A 16,747-nucleotide genomic window follows, 5' to 3' on the forward strand; every position below is an offset into this window, starting at 1 on the left:
TTAAGCTTGCTCTTCTTTTCCTTCACCCCACATTGTAATTCTATACTTACTTATTTGTCCATCATCAATTCCACCAGACCAGAGGCTTCATACTGCATCTGGTTTTTTAAAAATATTGTATTTATTTATTCATGAGAGAGAAAGAGGCAGAGACATAGGTAGAGAGAGAAGTGGGCTCCCTGTGGGGAGCCTGATGCAGGACTTGATCCCAAGATACCAGGGTCACAACCTGAGCCAAAGGCAGACACTCAACCACTGAGCCACCCAGGTGCCCCCATAGTATATCTGTTTTATTTAGAGCCATACCTCAGCACTTAGCACAATGGCTAGCAAACAGTGGGTGCTTAATAATTGTTTGTTGAATGAGTGTAGGTCCACATTACTCTGCCTTGGATTCCCTTTGGCCCCTACCAACATTGCTTTAAGCCAGAGTTTCCCAGACCAGTCATTAAAGGATCTTTTTTCCATATTCATGTGCCATTTGTACTATTACTTACTTAACATTCGTCTTTAGATCAGTTCACATTTTCTGCCTTCACTACATATTTAAGCCTCTGCCTCAGCAATGAAATCTGTGAAATAAAGGAAATGTCCTAGTTCCAGTTTTCTAAAATACATTAAAATAAACTTACACGTAAGCTCCGTCCATGAATCGCTTGCACACAACAGATGAGACGTGACTGCACTTTGGGAAGCCCTTTCTATAGAAGAGCTTGGCCTGCTGGATTTCCTCAAGGAGCTCAGGTCTTCTCGATCCAACCATTGATTCCTTCCCATGTTCTACATTCAAGCCAGGATGAGTCATTGTCTTTTGGCTTGTAACAGGACAGCACAGTGAGAAGGACCAAAGATAGCGCAGTCAGCAGGGATAACACTGTCCTTCCCTGATGGGGTTTGCAAACCAACTGGGGAGAAAGGCATTAGATCTACAACCAGATAAGCAAGATGATTACGGATCCTGCTTAGAGCTTTGCAGGAAATAAACCATGGGGTTTAGATATCCGAGAGTGGTGGGTAACAGGTAAACAGACCAGAGGAGAGAAGGACTAGCCATGGGAAGAGCAGGGAAAGTGGCCCAGGCAGGAAGAAGAGCAAAGGCCTGGAGACCAGAAAAGGTAGGATTATGGGATTCAAGAGCATCTGCTAGCTTAATGTACAGGGGCATCCTGAATGCTTTCCAGATCTGAAGTACAGAGCTGGACTGTCTACACCATAGCCTGGACAAGAATCCAGGTTTGTACAGTTTGGGCAGGCCTTGGACCCTGCAGAAGTGTTGTTGACTCAGTAATCCTACATGTGGGGTTGGGCGCATCAGAGGCCTGGATGATACTCCAGCAGCTGACTTCCCAGCAGCACTGTCCCCTGCTTTCCTTACTCCCTGCATGATCGGAAAGCCAGCCCTAGCTAACTCTTTGCAACCTTGGAGCTTAATGTATTCTGATACACTTGCATGTGCTGGAGACAAGGTGGTAAAGACTCCTGTCTGTGCCTAATTTCTCCGTGCCTGCAAGGGGAGAATTGCAAGGGGCAGGCAGTGGGTGTTCACTCCAATAGCTGCAGTTGGATCACCTCCCACTAGGGGACACTGTTATGCTGCAGCAAGTGGGGCAGCCTTGCAACTCCTCCCTGCAAAACTTAGTAGCCCCAGGGACTCTGGAGTGTGAGATTGTAAAGCTTGGTGTTAAAAACTAACATAAACTCTCTGACTCATCTGATCATTGGCTGGGGAGTCCACAGATGCCTGGGGAGCATTCAGAACTGGGAAGGAGTGACAGGTCCTTGGAGTGGATCCCAGCACAGGAGGGCACAGGTGGAGGGTGGAGACTCCTGCAGGCAGGAGACACTGGGAGGTGGAGATGGGGACACAGGGGCATCAGAAGGCCACCGGGCCGACCGCCTCCAGCCTCAGCCTGTGGCTGGTCATGGGGCAGACCTTCTGTATTTGGCAGCGGGATAGTGAGAACATTCCATCCTAAGGGCTTCTTTAGTTCTCTGTGGAGGACGTGAGCTCGGCAGCAGAGAGGGGTGGGAAAGGGCAGGCTTTGATCATTGGCAGAGAGTGGGAAAGGTTTGAAATAGTCGTGTGGAACGGGAGTGTGGCTTGGCCAGACGAATGTGCTGGAATTGCTAGCTGTGCCGAGGCCCTCTTTGTCTGTTGGCAGTTGGGCATTTGTAACAGAGCCAGTCTGCCAGTGTCAGATGCCCTTCAGGGGTGTTCTTGCCTCCCCCAGCCCACCCTTCCTTCCTCCATCTCTTTTCACAAAAATTGTCTTCGGGAGACTGGGAGGGGGGTGAAGATCCCCTAAGCCACCACTTGGCACCATCACTGGTAGCCTTACTACCACTTGGTGGCCGCCAGGTACTGTCTTGCTTCCTGGATGCTGGCGTCACTGGGGAGGGTCACACAAGAGCGAGCAGGCTCAGGATGGTACTAGAAGCCAGGGCCGAGCTGGAGAGAAGCGCAGAGCTGCTCCCTGCAGCCCTGACCCCGGAAGGGGAAGCTGCATGCTCCTGGGCTGGCTGGGGCTTACCAGTTGGATTACCAGTTGGATTAGATGCCAGATTGCTGGGGTTACCAGTTGGATTAGATGCCAGGTTGCTGGGGCAGCTGGCGGGTAGTGGGGTCATTAAGTGAAACACGAGGAGATAGATGGCAAGTTGAGGGAAAATAAATATGCATGGAGAAGAAGACCAAAAGATGTTCCCAAAGCCAAGAAAAAACACATTTCTCACGAAGTAGGGAGTGGGCGCCTCTGATGCCACGGGGAAGTGTGACAAGACCAGGATGGAACTGGGACTGCCATTTGGGGGTGTAGTCACAGAGCGACACCTCACAGGGTGAGGGGGGGTGGCACATGGGACAAGTGGAGGATGAATGTGAGGAGCCACCAAGCTTTATTTCAAGAACTTCGGGGAGAAAAGGAGAGCTCTAGGACTGTGGCAGGAGAGGGTGAAAGGACGGAGGATTCGCTTTTTAAAAATAAAAAAGACTTGAACTATTCACAGCATGGTGACTACAGTTAATAATATGGTATATTTGAAAGTTGCTAAGAGACTAGATCTTAGAAATTCTCATCAGGAGAAAAAAAAAATGTGTCACTGTGTAGTGATGGATACTAACTAGACTTACCGTGGTGATTGTCCTGTAATATATGGGGACAGCCAGTCACGTTGCACACTTGAAACTAATGTTGTGTGTCAGTTAACAAACATCTCAATAAAAACTAAATAAGCAGAATTAGCTAATTCCCCTGAATTCAGTGAGCATCCACTGAGTGTTTCCTTTGTGCCAGTATCACCAGGACTCCTGTGAGACCTTGCTGCGCACACCGTGGTCCTGCACCCGCAGGTCAGCCTCCCTGCAGAGCTGGTCACACTGCAGAGTCTCAGGCCCCCTCCCTAGACTGAACCAATCGGAATCTGCGTTCCAGCAGGACACCCCACCCCCAGGAGTTTCAGATGCCCAGGAATGTGTGAAAAGCACTGATTTAAGGGGCCCACTCCCAGGGAAGAGGGGCGAGGGTAGGCTAAAGTGTGGGGAAGGAGCCAAGCCCAGTCTGAGAAAGAGGGTGGGAATCCGCAGCTGGCCCCAGAAGTCGCCCTGTAGTGTCCCCATGGTCAGGCCACGCAGGCCACAGGTGGGGCCTGAGAAATGGAGGTCCAGTTCCCTGGAAACTTGCCGAGCTGTACACACAGCAGCAAAAACCATTCATCCAACACCCACGGTCACCCTCCCCCCTTTCTCAAGAGCCAAGCTTCTTGAGAGGGGAGCTGAACATTGCCTTGTTTCCCCACCCACACCTCGGCTCCTCCAAACACGCTTCCTCCCCCTCACTCCACGAAACTGCTTCCATACAGGCCATCTTCTTCCCAAACTGTTATCAATGGAGACTTCTTAACATCGTTTTTTTTTTTTTTTTATTAGCTGGTTTTTTATAACTACGAGGAATACATAGTTAAGGGCAAAGAAAAAGCCACTGAGTGCAGAAAGGGAAAGGTGGGAATAAAGTCCCACTCTACACTACTGTCCATCCCTCTCCTGGGGCCTCCAGAGTCCTCTGCATTCAGCCGGTGGACGGACGTGACAGTGCTACGTAAGCACCTTGGCTGCAGGTTAACACTGCGCTTCTACTCACTGATGTGGCAAGAACCAGGCACGGCACCCCACGTGGATGCGGTGGGTGCTGGAAGTGTAGTCGTTGGCTGGGCGGCTGCCCTCTACCAACAGCTCTACTCTGGAGGTGAGAGCAGGAGTCTGGTCAGGCCTCCCCATCTCTGCCCCAGAGGCTGCAACGAACACGCCTGCACACTGGTCATGTGCACATGGTCAAATAAATTTCCAGAAGTGGAATTGCTGGATTAAAGGGTGCATTTTAAGGGATCCCTGGGTGGCTCAGTGGTTGAGCACCTGCCTTCGGCCCAGGGCGTGATCCTGGGGTCCCGGGATCGAGTCCCACATCGGGCTCCCTGCATGGAGCCTGCTTCTCCCTCTGTCTGTGTCTCTGCCTCTGTGTGTGTGTGTGTGTGTCTCATGAATAAATAAATAAAATCTTTAAATATAAATAAATAAAGGGTGCATTTTACATTTGGGGAGATCCTCTCTAATTGCCCTCCTGCTGCACCCATTGACACTCCTCCCGATATGGGAGAGTGCTTACTAGTTCAACACACCATTGCCAGCAATAACTGTTATCATTTTTTAAATGTATTTTTTCAACGTTTAAGGTGGATACTATCTCATCGTGGTTTTAATTTGCATTTCTATAACTTTGCGAGAGATGGAGTATCTTTTCATGTATTTCTTTTAATCCAAGCTCCTTTACTATTAACTCTTCTCAGGGCCTGTGTGCCTTTATTCTACTGGCTTGTTCTCTTTTTCTTACTAATTTTCAAGAACTTCGAAGCAACATATGTGAAGTCATCCTTTCGTTTCTCAGTCTCACATGCTGCAGATATGTTTCCAAGGGGTCATTTTCCCTCTATTCTATTTATGGTGGGCTTTTTTTTTCCATCCCGGAGACTTCCATTTTTCACATAGCCTAACTTTTCAGTTTCTTCCTTCATGATTTTTGTCTCATGCTTAGAAAGGCTGTCCTCATGCCAAGATTAATTTTACATTCTCACGTTTTCTTCTAGTGTTAGAGTCACACTTGAGTCCAGATTCTGCATCTTGCTGTTGCTTTGGCGATGACGTGTGTTTTCAGTGCCCCAATTTCCTCTGCCAGCAAGCAGGAATAGTGAGGCTGGTGGCCTCCTGGAGTTCACGTGGAGACTGAGGGAGGCAGTTCTCCCATAGAACTGAGAACCTCGAAGCACCACCACCACCCCCCACTGGCCACTGTGCGACAGGCACTAGTTTATGTCCAGGGCATCGGTGACCCACATCTCTGTCAGCCCCGGCTACTATCACAACACTACCATGGCGGGGTGGCGGGGCTTCAACAACAGGCATTTACTTCTCTCGGCTCCAGAGGCTGGAAATCCAAAATCAGATTGCCGGTCAGGTTGGTTCCTGGTGAGAGCTCTCTTCCTGGTTTGCAGACAGCTTCTTGCTGGATCTTGCTGTGGTGGGGGAGATCAACTCTCTTGCTTTTATCCTTATAATAGCACTAAGCCCATTTGTGAGGACTTCACTCTCAAGACCTCATCACCTCCCACAGCCCCCTCCCCAAAGATGGTCGGTCACATGGAGTGCGGGGGTGGGCGGTGGTGCAGGTTGGGCTTCAAAGTATGAATTTGAGGGAGGATATAAACATTCAGCTCTCAGCAGACCACGGCTATGGCCGATGCATGCTGCACATTTGTTGCTTTCTTTTCAAAAAAAGATAGAGAACGTGATGATTTCATACACGCATACATCGTGAAATGATTACCACAGTCAAGTTAATTAACATACCCGTCACCTTATATAGTTACCATGTGCATGAGCGATGAGACTTAAGATCTACTCTCTTAGCAAATTTCAAGTATACAATGGAGTATTGTTAACTAGAGTCACCATGCTGTAATTAGATCCCTGGGACTTATTCATCTTAGAACTGGAAGCTTGTACCCTTTCACTAACATCTCCCTATTGCCCCCTCCCACCCGCCCCTAGCAGCCACTACCCTACTCTCCAGTTCTGTAAGTTCAACATAGGGATTCCACGTTTAAGTGAAATCGTATAGTATTTGTCTTTCTGTGTCTGGCTTATTTCTCTCAGCCATTAAAAAAAAAAAAAAGAAACCCTGCCACCAGTGATAGCACGGATGAACCTGGGACACGTTATGCTCAGTGAAATAAACTATGTGCCCATTTCTGTGGTTAGCAGGGGTCTCTTTGATTCCAAATCCCATACTCCCCGCCAACCACTAGAGTAGTCCACTGCCCCCAAACATCTCTGTATGGATATCTCACCCAAGGAGGGTCCCTTTCTGGTCTCTGTCACACGGCAGGACCCAGGACAAATTCCATAATGCACAAGGTTGGGAAGAGAGAATAGTCAGGCTGTACTGGGTAAACTTGCACACCATGAAAAAAAAAAAAAAAAAACTTGCACACCATGGGTTTCAGTAGAAGAGGCAGGCGTGGGGTTACTGTTTTCTGACATTGCCCCCAGGGACATGCCAGAGCCTGGACACACTGGGCTTATGCTCCAGGGGAGGGACTCTGCCCCTACATCTCCATCAGCTTCTTCTCTTATGGGGCAGGGGTGAGTGCAGCCCTGCCAGTTGGGGGACAACCACACCACTGGGACACCAGGCAGGCTGGGCTGGGCTGCCAGCTATTTACAAGTGTTATTTGGGAAAGCCAGCTGTCCAGCACCTTGATGACCTATGGGGGAAACTGGGTTTAGGCATTGCCCCTCTTGTCAGATGGAAGAAACCCCCAGCCCTTGTAGGAAGCTAGGTTCAGGTCCTGACCCTCACACTGGGAAATGAGGACACCCCCCACACACACTCCTGTTTCCACAAGGCTGTTAACTCCTTGAGGACAGAGGCTACACTCTGCTTATCTTTGTATCCCTGGCACACAGTAGGTGCTTCATGAATGCTTTTTTAATGAATGAATACATGCGTGCCTACCAGACATAGGATAAGCATTGTTGATGTAGAGATGTAACAGTCATGATCCCTGCCTTCCATGACCTTACACTATGGGGCACCATGGAATCACAAGGGTAACAAATGCCTAAGTCCTCCAGGAAGGAGGAAAGAAGGGGAGCAGGGAGGGCTCCCTGGTGGAAGTGATGATGAGCTAAGAGCTGAAGTTTTGCCTTGACAAGCTACAGAGGGCTTCACCTAAAGGGCACAACATGTGAAAGATCCCTTAGCATGAAATACAGTCTTGTGGAGAGAACCCTGAATCGTCCAGTCTGGTCAGAGCCCGGGGTGGCTTCATCCTGTGAGCAATGAGAAATTGTTGATGGAGTTCAAGCTGGGACTTCATGTTTAGCTGCAGGGTCACGCAAGTGTAAGGATTCAGGGCTGTGGACCTGGAAGGAAGTGGTCCTCCTTTCTCCTCTCCACCAGGTGAGGATAAACGGCCACAGGTGCTGCGCCTGCACTTGGCTCAGCATGCAGGGGGTTAGCAGGTTTCGTTTTAAGAACCAGTTTCTTGCAATAAAGCCTTTTTCCCCTCTCTTTTGCTCTTAATTATCCCTCCGGAGACTGCCAATGATTTTCAAGGAGCCTAGTTGCCCAGTTAGGAGCTAATAAATCACCAAAGTCCCCCCGGCAGCCAGGCCTTTCAGAACACATACATGGAGTGTATAGATTTAGTAGAAAATGAAATCTTCCAGAGAACCTTATTTATTGGTAATAATCAGAGGTGTGCTGGCTCTGTAAGTCCCCAGGGAGGCTCTGCTCAGCCAGGTTCCCATATGCTGGTGCACCTAAGATGTCCTTTGTGGGGACAGTGGGGGCCCAGGGAGTGGCCACTGCCCTACCAGGTAGGCAAAAAAATATCTTTTCCAGAGAGCCTCAAGCTGGCAAGAGCGTACTTAGATTTTCTTTTTTTTTTGGGGGGGGGGTCCTCAGGAAGTCTGTGATTTTTCCCTCGGGAAGAAGAGTAGAGACTTCTATGGCGCAGAAGAGGCACACAAATGGCTTCTTCCTCACTCTTCCCAGAGTAAATCCCTGACTTTGTTTTTCCCTTCAACACTACTAAGTGCCAGTCTGAGAACAGTGAACAAGACAGACACTAACCCTGTTCTCTTGGAACTTGGGAGTCTGTGGTTGGGGCCGGGGACGGTCAGAGACATGAACAGACAAATCAATCAGTATTAGACAGTAATGAGCATGATCACATTACTTATGAGAGTACATCTTATTAAGGCAGCTCCTCCCAAGCTTTTCTGATGGTAAGAATCATGGGGGAGCTTGTTAAAAATATAGGTGCCTGCCCTCCAGACCCACTCGATCTGAATGTACAGGGGAGGGGCCTGGGATTCCATTTCTCTGGTGGGCACCCCAGCTGATACTCATGAACAATTGTGTTAAAGGTTAAGTGGCTGAAGGAACATGCAGTCTGCAACAGGTTCCTGGCCCTGGGGACCCACTGGGATCAACTGAGGAGCTTTAAAATTGTAGGAGTCCTGGCCCCACTTTCAGACTAACTAATTTAAATAGTGTCTGGTGTAGGGCCCGGCCATTGAACTATATACCCCAAAGCCCTGCAGATAGCCCCAGTGGGCAGCATGACTTTGCTCACCCCAACTCCCCTCCCCACCCCCATTCACACTGCAAAGTGACCACAGCCCAGTCCTCCCTCAACACCTCAGGAGCCTTGGGTGAAGGACAGCACGTAGGCAGCAAAACAGGGCACAAAATATGTTCCTTCTTATGTCTCATTTTGTTTTCTTATATGTGGAGGTTTGGTTGAAGCAGAGCTTGGGCGTCCCATCGCCTGAGCCCAAGTACCTGTAGCCGTGATAAAAATCTTAAAAATGGCACCATGTTCCCAACTCCCCAGGACTGTCTGCTGAAACCTTCTTCTGCCCCAGGCCAGAAAGCCGAGAAAAGGCTGGGCTTCCTGAACAAACACTGGTAACTTCTGAGGACTTAAGATAACCTCTCAGTAGGCACTTGCCTTTGACACAGGATCTTTGACCCATTTATTGAGCACCTGGGGTATACTGGGTATTGTGCTAGGAAGGCAAAAATGCACAAGAAACCTGCTCAAGTGGCTGACAATATGTTGATATAAGTGAATGCGTATCTCATAAGTTCTGCATGATGGGATGAGGGTGCTGGTAACTGAATGCACCAGATGCCATGCAGTTACAAAAAAGGGTTCACAGACAGTGTGACTTTTGGCTTGGACTTGGAAAAATGAGTCAACGTTCTCCAGGCTGAGAGAGACAAGAAAGATGACCCAAAGTCTTAACAAAAACAAAAAACTCAGCAAGTTGCAAAACACATGACAGAGCAGGATGTGTTTGAGGAGTGGATTTTATATTCAGCATGACATGAGCATCGAGTTGCCAGGAAGTGGCAAGAGATTAATTCTGGAAAGGTAAGGCAGTGGCCTTGAGTACTGAGTCAGGGAATATGGGCTCTATTCAAAAGAATAGTTGATGGTTGACAAGATTGAATTTGCTTTAGAAAGATTTCCCTGGCAGACACAGGATGCAGAACAGACAAAGGGAGGAGAGAGTGGAAGCATGGAGATAAGAGAGAAATAGATGGTAAGAGTTCAAGGCTGTGCGAGCAGGCTGGGAGAGGAGGGGGCTGTTTGAGAACTTACTGGAAAGAAAGATGTTAGGTATGAGAAGGAGTCAAGAATGAGGGTTTCTGCTTTGTGAGTGGATTCATGGTGATATCATCTGCAAGAACAGGCAAAAGAGAGAAGGGAGTTTGGGGAAGGAAAATGGGGGGGTCGGTTGTTGAGGTACAGTGTCCAGCCCACAGACAGTTGGGCATTCCAGTCTAGAGCATGGGCTCATTGGATCTGCAGTTAGACTGGTCAGTCAGCAGCTCCTTGGGGGCAGTTAAAGGCTGGGGGAGGAGTGAGGTCACCCGGGTAGATCATGTGGAATAGGGGAAGTGGGAGACTTGGGAAGACCCAGAATGGTTCCCTGCCCTGCCCTCATGGAGTTTGTAATCCAGTGGGGTGAGCAGAGCTTCCACATAGAGGAAGCCAGGTTGCAAAAGATAAGATTTGGATTCTCGGGATGCAAACAGCAGAAACCAATGCTCACCAACTTAAACTGGTAATACTTCATTGGAAGGACATGTGGGGACTCAGAGAACACAGAGGAAGGTGGAAGAACCAGGTGTCAGGAAGGACAAGAATGAAGACACCAGGGCTCAGTCGGTTAAACACCCAACTCTTGAATTTGGCTCGGGTCATGATCTCAGGGTCGTGGGATCTAGCCCCGCGGTGGGCTCCACTCTCAGCGGGGACTCTGCTAAAGATTCTCTTTCTCCGGGCAGCCCGGGTGGCTCAGCGGTTTAGCGCTGCCTTCAGCCCAGGGCGTGACCCTGGAGACCCGGGATCGAGTCCCACGTTGGGCTCCCTGCATGGAGCCTGCTTCTTCCTCTGCCTGTGTCTCTGCCGCTCTCTCTCTCTCTCTGTGTCTCTCATGAATAAATAAGTAAAATATTTAAAAAAAATTCTCTTTCTCCAAATGAGTGGGAAGTATCAAGGAGGGAGACAGAACATGAGAGACTCCTAACTCTGGGAAATGAACTAGGGGTGGTAGAAGGGGAGGAAGGCGGGGGGTGGGGGTAACGGGCACTGAGGGGGGCACTTGATGGGATGAGCACTGGGTGTTATTCTATATGTTGGCAAATTGAACACCAATAAAAAATAAATTTTTAATTAAAAAAAATTTTCTTTCTCCCTCTGCCCCTCCCCCCACTTGCACATGCATGCACTTGCGTGCACGCGTGCTCTCTCTCTCTCAAATAAATACATCTAAAAAAAAAGAAACAAAAGAAAAGAAAGGCTGAGAATGAAGACAGCCAAAGGGATTGGTAGGAGAGCGTAGTAAGGAGGCTCTTCAGGAGGCAGCCTGGCTGGGGGCCCCAGTCCAGCAGTTTCCAGTCTTTACGACACAGTTGGCACTGTCTTCACCTCAGCCACTCAGCCACCCCTTGGCCTGCCAAGATTTTATCCAAAGCGGGAGCGATAGTTCCTCAAAGAGAAATCTGGGGGCTGTGGCCAGATGTAGGGAAAATTGCTGCCGAGCAGGTTTACCATAACAGATGGGAGGTGAGTGAGTCCAGACCGGGGGTGTCAGACCATTCTTCCAGGAATTTTTTCAGAGCTACATGGTAAAGAAAGGAGGCCAAAGCCGGGAGTGAAGAGTTCAGCCATTAGCAGCTGGAAGCAGGTAAGCAAAATTTCAATGATGACATGAAGAGGGAAAATGAGCCTCAAGGGAAAATCCAGTGCCCCCAACACCTGCCTGTGTGCAGAGCAACAAGGTGTATATGGAGTCTCCTCGCACGTGATCATCACACAGGCCTCCAGAACTCTATCCTGATGATCTGATGGGGAACACATACGTAAGGGACGGAGAAAATGTGCAGTGCACCGGAGCCATTTGACTCCTGGCATGCTGACGTTTGTGCGAGGTTTCCAGTCTGGTGTGAGTGTCTTAGTATGTGTAACTTGGTTTTGCAGCTAATATGCCAGTTAGGAATTGGAAGGATGGGACTTCCCTTTCATGCACAGCGGGGGGAATGATGTGCTACCCTGGAAATCATTGGAACTGGTCAAAATTTTCCAAACTGGTAACAGAGAGATGTTCCTTGGTGCTTCTGGCAAAAGTACCTACCCTTACTCAGATAAGCTTGGGAATATCTTACCCACAACTTTCTCTCTTGGGTATTCTTTAATGTGTTAAAGGGGTAGTGCAGAAAATCTGCTTAGTAGCTTGTCAAGTCAACTTTTTGTTTTAGGGAAAACCTTTATATCAGTCACCCCCATAGAGTTTGAAAATCCTTAATTTTCAAGGCACTGTCACATCTATACAAAGTCATCTGCTCCTGTCCTTAAGGGTAACACCTAATTACAGTGTGTGCCAGAGTCATAATATAATATAGGCACATTTCTAAGAAAATCCAGCCAAAGAATTCTATTCATGTGTACTTGTGATTGCTAATAATGATATCCTATTTTTAAAAAAGAATTGGCCTACTCAGTATTAATAAATATTAAACTTTCAGGGGCACATGGGTGGCTCAGTCAGTTAAGCATCTACCTTCAGCTTGGGTCATGATCCCAGGGTTCTGGGATCAAGCCCCCAAGCTGGGCTCCCTGCTCAGCAGGGAGTCTACTTCTCTCTCTCCCTCTGCCCTTCTCCCCCTGCATGTGCTCACTCACTCTTTCTCAAATAACAAAATCTTAAAAAAACAAACTAAACTTTCAACTTGCAAGGGTCTGTGATAGACCTTGAGCCTGGAAGAAGCAAGATACCAGTTGTGTCAGCCTGTCAGGTACACTGTGAATTTGCAGGTTCCAAGGGATAATGTGCAGGTTTGTAGGAGAGGCACCCAGGGGAAGGGATCTGAGAGCACAGGGGGACAGATGAGCCCACTGTGTCCTCCAAGACCAGTGGGAGGGACCCAGGATGGGTGCAGGTAACAGACTAAAGGTGGAAGAGAGGAGAGTAGAAGAACTGATACATGGGAGGGGGGGGAGGAATGGGAGTAGAGATGGGGGCTCCTGGTGAGAATGTGGAGCACTTATTTTTTTTATTTTTTTTAATTTTATTTATTTATGATAGTCACACAGTGAGAGAGAGAGAGAGAGAGAGAGGCAGAGACATAGGCAGAGGGAGAAGCAGGCTCCATGCACCGGGAGCCCTACGTGGGATTCGATCCCGGGTCTCCAGGATCGCACCCTGGGTCAAAGGCAGGCACTAAACCACTGCGCCACCCAGGGATCCCTGTGGAGCACTTATTAGGAAGAACCATGTGGGGGGCCTAGAGAGACAAATACAAATAATTACTGAGCAGTGTTTGAGAGTTCCACTGAAACTAATATCAAGGATCTAGCTGTCGGTGTCTGTGGTTCTCTCCACTGCTGTTTGTCAGTCCAGGAGAGAATGGGAGAGGATGGAAGGTTGGAAGGACGCATTGCTAGAGAAGGAGAGAACACATACTGCAAGGAAATGGATGAGGAGGAGGATGCTCATGACCATGACCATGGCGCCACTGCAGTGGTTATTCATGGGTCCAGAGTAGGCATGGAGGAACGTGAAATCAAGAGATTCATAGATGAATTTGAAGATCAAGCATATAAGGGACTTGAGACTGTGTTAAATCGAGGTGGAAAGAAAGAAGGTTATAGTCTGTATTCGTTTCCTGGGGCTGCCATAAACAAGTGACCACTAACTGAGTGGCTTAGAGCCACCAGCTTCTTCTGGTGGTTGCCAGCAGTCCTTGGCATTTCTCGGTTTGTACATCTAACACGCCACGCTCTGCCTTCATCTTCACATTGTCTTCTCTGTCTCTTCTCCTCTGTTTGTCCCCTGTAAGGCTGCTGCTCATTGGATTAGGGCCCACCCGGATTTCATCTAGAGGTCCTCAACTAACTTACATCTGCAAAGACCCTTTTCCCAAGTAAGGTCATATTCACAGGTGCTGAGTGGACATATTTTTCAGAAAGGTCACCATTCGACCCACTCCACAGTCCCAGAGTGGAATTTCAGAGCAAGCTGTTTCAGAATTAGGGTAATTCCAAGGACAAGACCCAAAGTATGGCCATGAGGAGGAGAGCACATGATCATCACACTAAAGGAAAGACAAAGGAAAGAGAAAGTGGAGATTTTGGGTAAAGAGCCGTGAAGCGGGGCTGTTGGATGCAGTGGATGATGGGAATGTGGAAAAAATGGGAATGTATGCTCCAGAGGAAGGTGAAGAGAATGTTTTGGGGATAGGGGAGTCACAGTGGGGAAACAATGACCTAGTAGGGGTTCTCAATGCTGCCTCCACACTGGAACCACCTGAGGAGATTTTTTAAAAAGTACCCACCCCATATATTTCTAATCAGTTGGTCTAGGATGGGCCCCAGACGTCTGCATTTTTTTTAAATACCTTGGGTGGTCTAAAGTGCATAACAACCTTCAGAGAGAAGTAGCAACTGGGAGCCAAGGACTCTTCCCCTCCATCAAAGCCTGAAGGAGACACATCGAGGAAGGAGACTTCAGAGCTTCCCCACCATCATCCCTGAAAGTCTCAAGCAGAACCAGGAAATTAAAAAGGGAGCAAGAGGTTACATTACCTGGTTTCCAGCCTGGAGTTCTGCGCTATTTCAGGCTTATACTGAGGATGTATCTCAGATGTGTTCCAGCAGAAAACGACATCAGAACTCCTTTCTAAGACACTTGCAAATAAATAAATAAATGGATGAATGAATGAATAAATAAAATCACTTGCTATTCCTACAAAACAAGCCTTCCCTCTCCCCAGAAAAAGACTTTCTTAGTATGTTGGGAGAAATCTCTTTTGCCAGAAGAATGTTCGGTGGCTTCCTTTTGTATTTTTTTGGATATGTAGTAAACACATTAAAAATTTTAAGCAGGATAAAAAGTTATACAATAAAAGAAATTCTCATTTATCCCCGACCTCAACTGTGCCCCACCACACAACACCTCCCCAAAAGCAACCATTTTCATTGGTCTCTTGCCTATCCTTCCTCAAGTGAATATGGTGTATCTTGTCTTTTCTCATTTAACGCTGTATCTTCGAAATCATTCCCTTTGTGTACACACAGATATACCAGTTTCTATTCATTGGCTATTCCATCGTTTATTTAACCCTTACTGATGAACATTTAGGTTGTTTCCTCTCTTAAAGCAAACTCGTTAAAGATTTTTTTTAAACAACTACCACGAGTTGAAGTGGGTTCCTCACTGGAGATCTAATGCAGGGTAGTGATTATGTCGACAATACGATACTATAAAAAGTCAAGCTTGTCGGAAGCCTAGTTCCCAAAGTAGGTTCCTCACCCGGTGAATTCAGGTGGAGCTCAGATGTCACCGAGGAGAGAGGGGGCTCCGCTAGGGAGCTGGGTATAGGGAAATGGTCTCCCTGGCCCACCCCCCACCCCCGGACCCTGTCTGATGATGTGCTGCTTCTATCCTACAGGAGCCTGATGCCACGGACGCTCGAGAGCCAGATCACCCTGGAGAAGACACCCAGCTATTTCGTCACTCAGGAGGCCCCTCGACGCATCTTCAACATGTCCCGAGACACCAAGCTGATTGTGGTCGTGCGGAACCCTGTGACCCGAGCCATCTCGGATTACACACAGACGCTCTCCAAGAAGCCGGACATCCCCACCTTCGAGGGCCTCTCCTTCCGCAACCGCACGCTGGGCCAGGTGGACGTGTCGTGGAATGCCATCCGCATCGGCATGTACGCGCTGCACCTGGAGAGCTGGCTGCAGTACTTCCCTCTGGCTCAGATCCACTTTGTCAGTGGTGAGCGGCTCATCACCGACCCGGCAGGCGAGATGGGCCGGGTCCAGGACTTTCTGGGCATCAAGAGGTTCATCACAGACAAGCACTTCTATTTCAACAAGACCAAAGGATTCCCTTGCTTGAGAAAAACAGAATCGAGCCTCCTGCCTCGGTGCCTGGGCAAATCGAAAGGCAGAACTCATGTACAGATCGATCCTGAAGTGATAGACCAGCTCCGGGAATTTTATAGACCTTATAATATTAAATTTTATGAAACTGTTGGACAGGACTTCAGGTGGGAGTGAGCTACCAAGATGCAAGGGCTCTTCTGCTTGTCTCTTCCATGAGGTTTGCCCCTAGAATCTGTGATCCTCTTGCCCCAGCAAACCAAACCTAGGCTCCAGCCCCCTTTCCCATCTCGGGTTCCATCATCCTGGCACTAGGAAGCCCAGCTAAGGCCATGAGACCAGGGGGGTCCCTGCCACTAGCTCTTCCCAGTCTGTCTAGGCTAAGTTGACCTGCTTCTGGCATGTCCAGTCAATTCTGAATTATTTCCTTTCAGCCCATAAGAGGCCTTGGGAAATTGCTTTAAGAAGAGCGGATCTTCTGATTATGCTAGATATTATAAGTGGTGATGGTTCTGTTGCTGTGAACACAGCAGTCTGTCCCTGTCACTGTCCACCCAGGAGTGGACTTGCTAATTCCTAGTGGCATGTACCTCCCCTCTGAGCTTCACCCTCCCTAGCCACCCTGGGCGGTAGGATAGGAGACCATCCTCTTCCTCCTGACCTTAGCAGCTCATCGAGACATTGCAGAGCCAGAAGCACCCCTGGCCGCGCCTGGGAGACAAACCCTTTGATGATGAAATAAACCAGAGATTTCAAAGCCTGGGGTCTCAACTCTGCTTGAAGGGTAACTGTCTTTGAAAACCACTTTGTGACCCTCCCTGCTCCCTATGGACAAAAGCACATTAATTCTGCTGTTACGGGTACTTTCCTCACGCGAGCTTTCATGTTCAGCATGCAAAGGAATCATGCTTGTCCATGTGAAATAAATATGGCTCTCTCGTGTCCTTAATGCTGGGCTCTTCTCTATAAGCTGGGCCTGGAGCATGACTCATTCATCCAGCTCTTCCTATGCAAGATGGGGGTTAGTGCTGAAGATGGTCTGGGAGGACAGTGAGGGGTGGGCGTGGTCTCGGGAGGGCAGTGAGGGATGAGTGTGGTCCGGGAGGGCAGTCAGGGGTAGGTCTAGTCTTAGGAGGGCAGTGAGGGATGCAAAAACCACATAGGCAAGAAGCAAGGAGGTGAAGATGGGGAAAAGAGGTTCTTGCTGGCAGAGGCTGCTGCAGAA

The 16,747-nt window shown here is 48.6% G+C and overlaps 1 protein-coding gene and 1 long non-coding RNA gene across 5 annotated transcripts in view; one reads left to right on the forward strand and one right to left on the reverse strand.

Annotated features, from left to right (window-relative positions):
- The window catches only part of HS3ST2 (heparan sulfate-glucosamine 3-sulfotransferase 2), a 90,617-nt gene extending 74,146 nt beyond the window's left edge, over positions 1–16,471 (forward strand). The window contains exon 2 of the mRNA XM_077906987.1: positions 15,081–16,471. Coding sequence (XP_077763113.1) covers positions 15,081–15,699 — 619 coding nt within the window. The 3' untranslated portion in view covers positions 15,700–16,471. The remainder of the gene's footprint in view (positions 1–15,080) is intronic.
- The window catches only part of LOC144319154 (uncharacterized), a 47,036-nt gene continuing 34,205 nt past the window's right edge, over positions 3,917–16,747 (reverse strand). Inside the window, exons 4-6 of one of the 4 annotated variants that reach the window (XR_013385077.1) lie at positions 14,215–15,570; positions 14,028–14,107; positions 3,917–5,562 (exon numbers count right to left, since the gene is read on the reverse strand). This is a non-coding gene — a long non-coding RNA (uncharacterized LOC144319154). Of the gene's footprint in view, positions 5,812–14,027; positions 14,108–14,214; positions 15,571–16,747 lie in introns of all 4 variants that reach the window. The other 3 variants (XR_013385075.1, XR_013385076.1, XR_013385074.1) reach the window with 3 other exon arrangements.

This window comes from Canis aureus, chromosome 8 (genome assembly GCF_053574225.1).
Source record: "Canis aureus isolate CA01 chromosome 8, VMU_Caureus_v.1.0, whole genome shotgun sequence".
In the NCBI taxonomy this organism is placed as follows: Eukaryota; Metazoa; Chordata; class Mammalia; order Carnivora; family Canidae; genus Canis; species Canis aureus.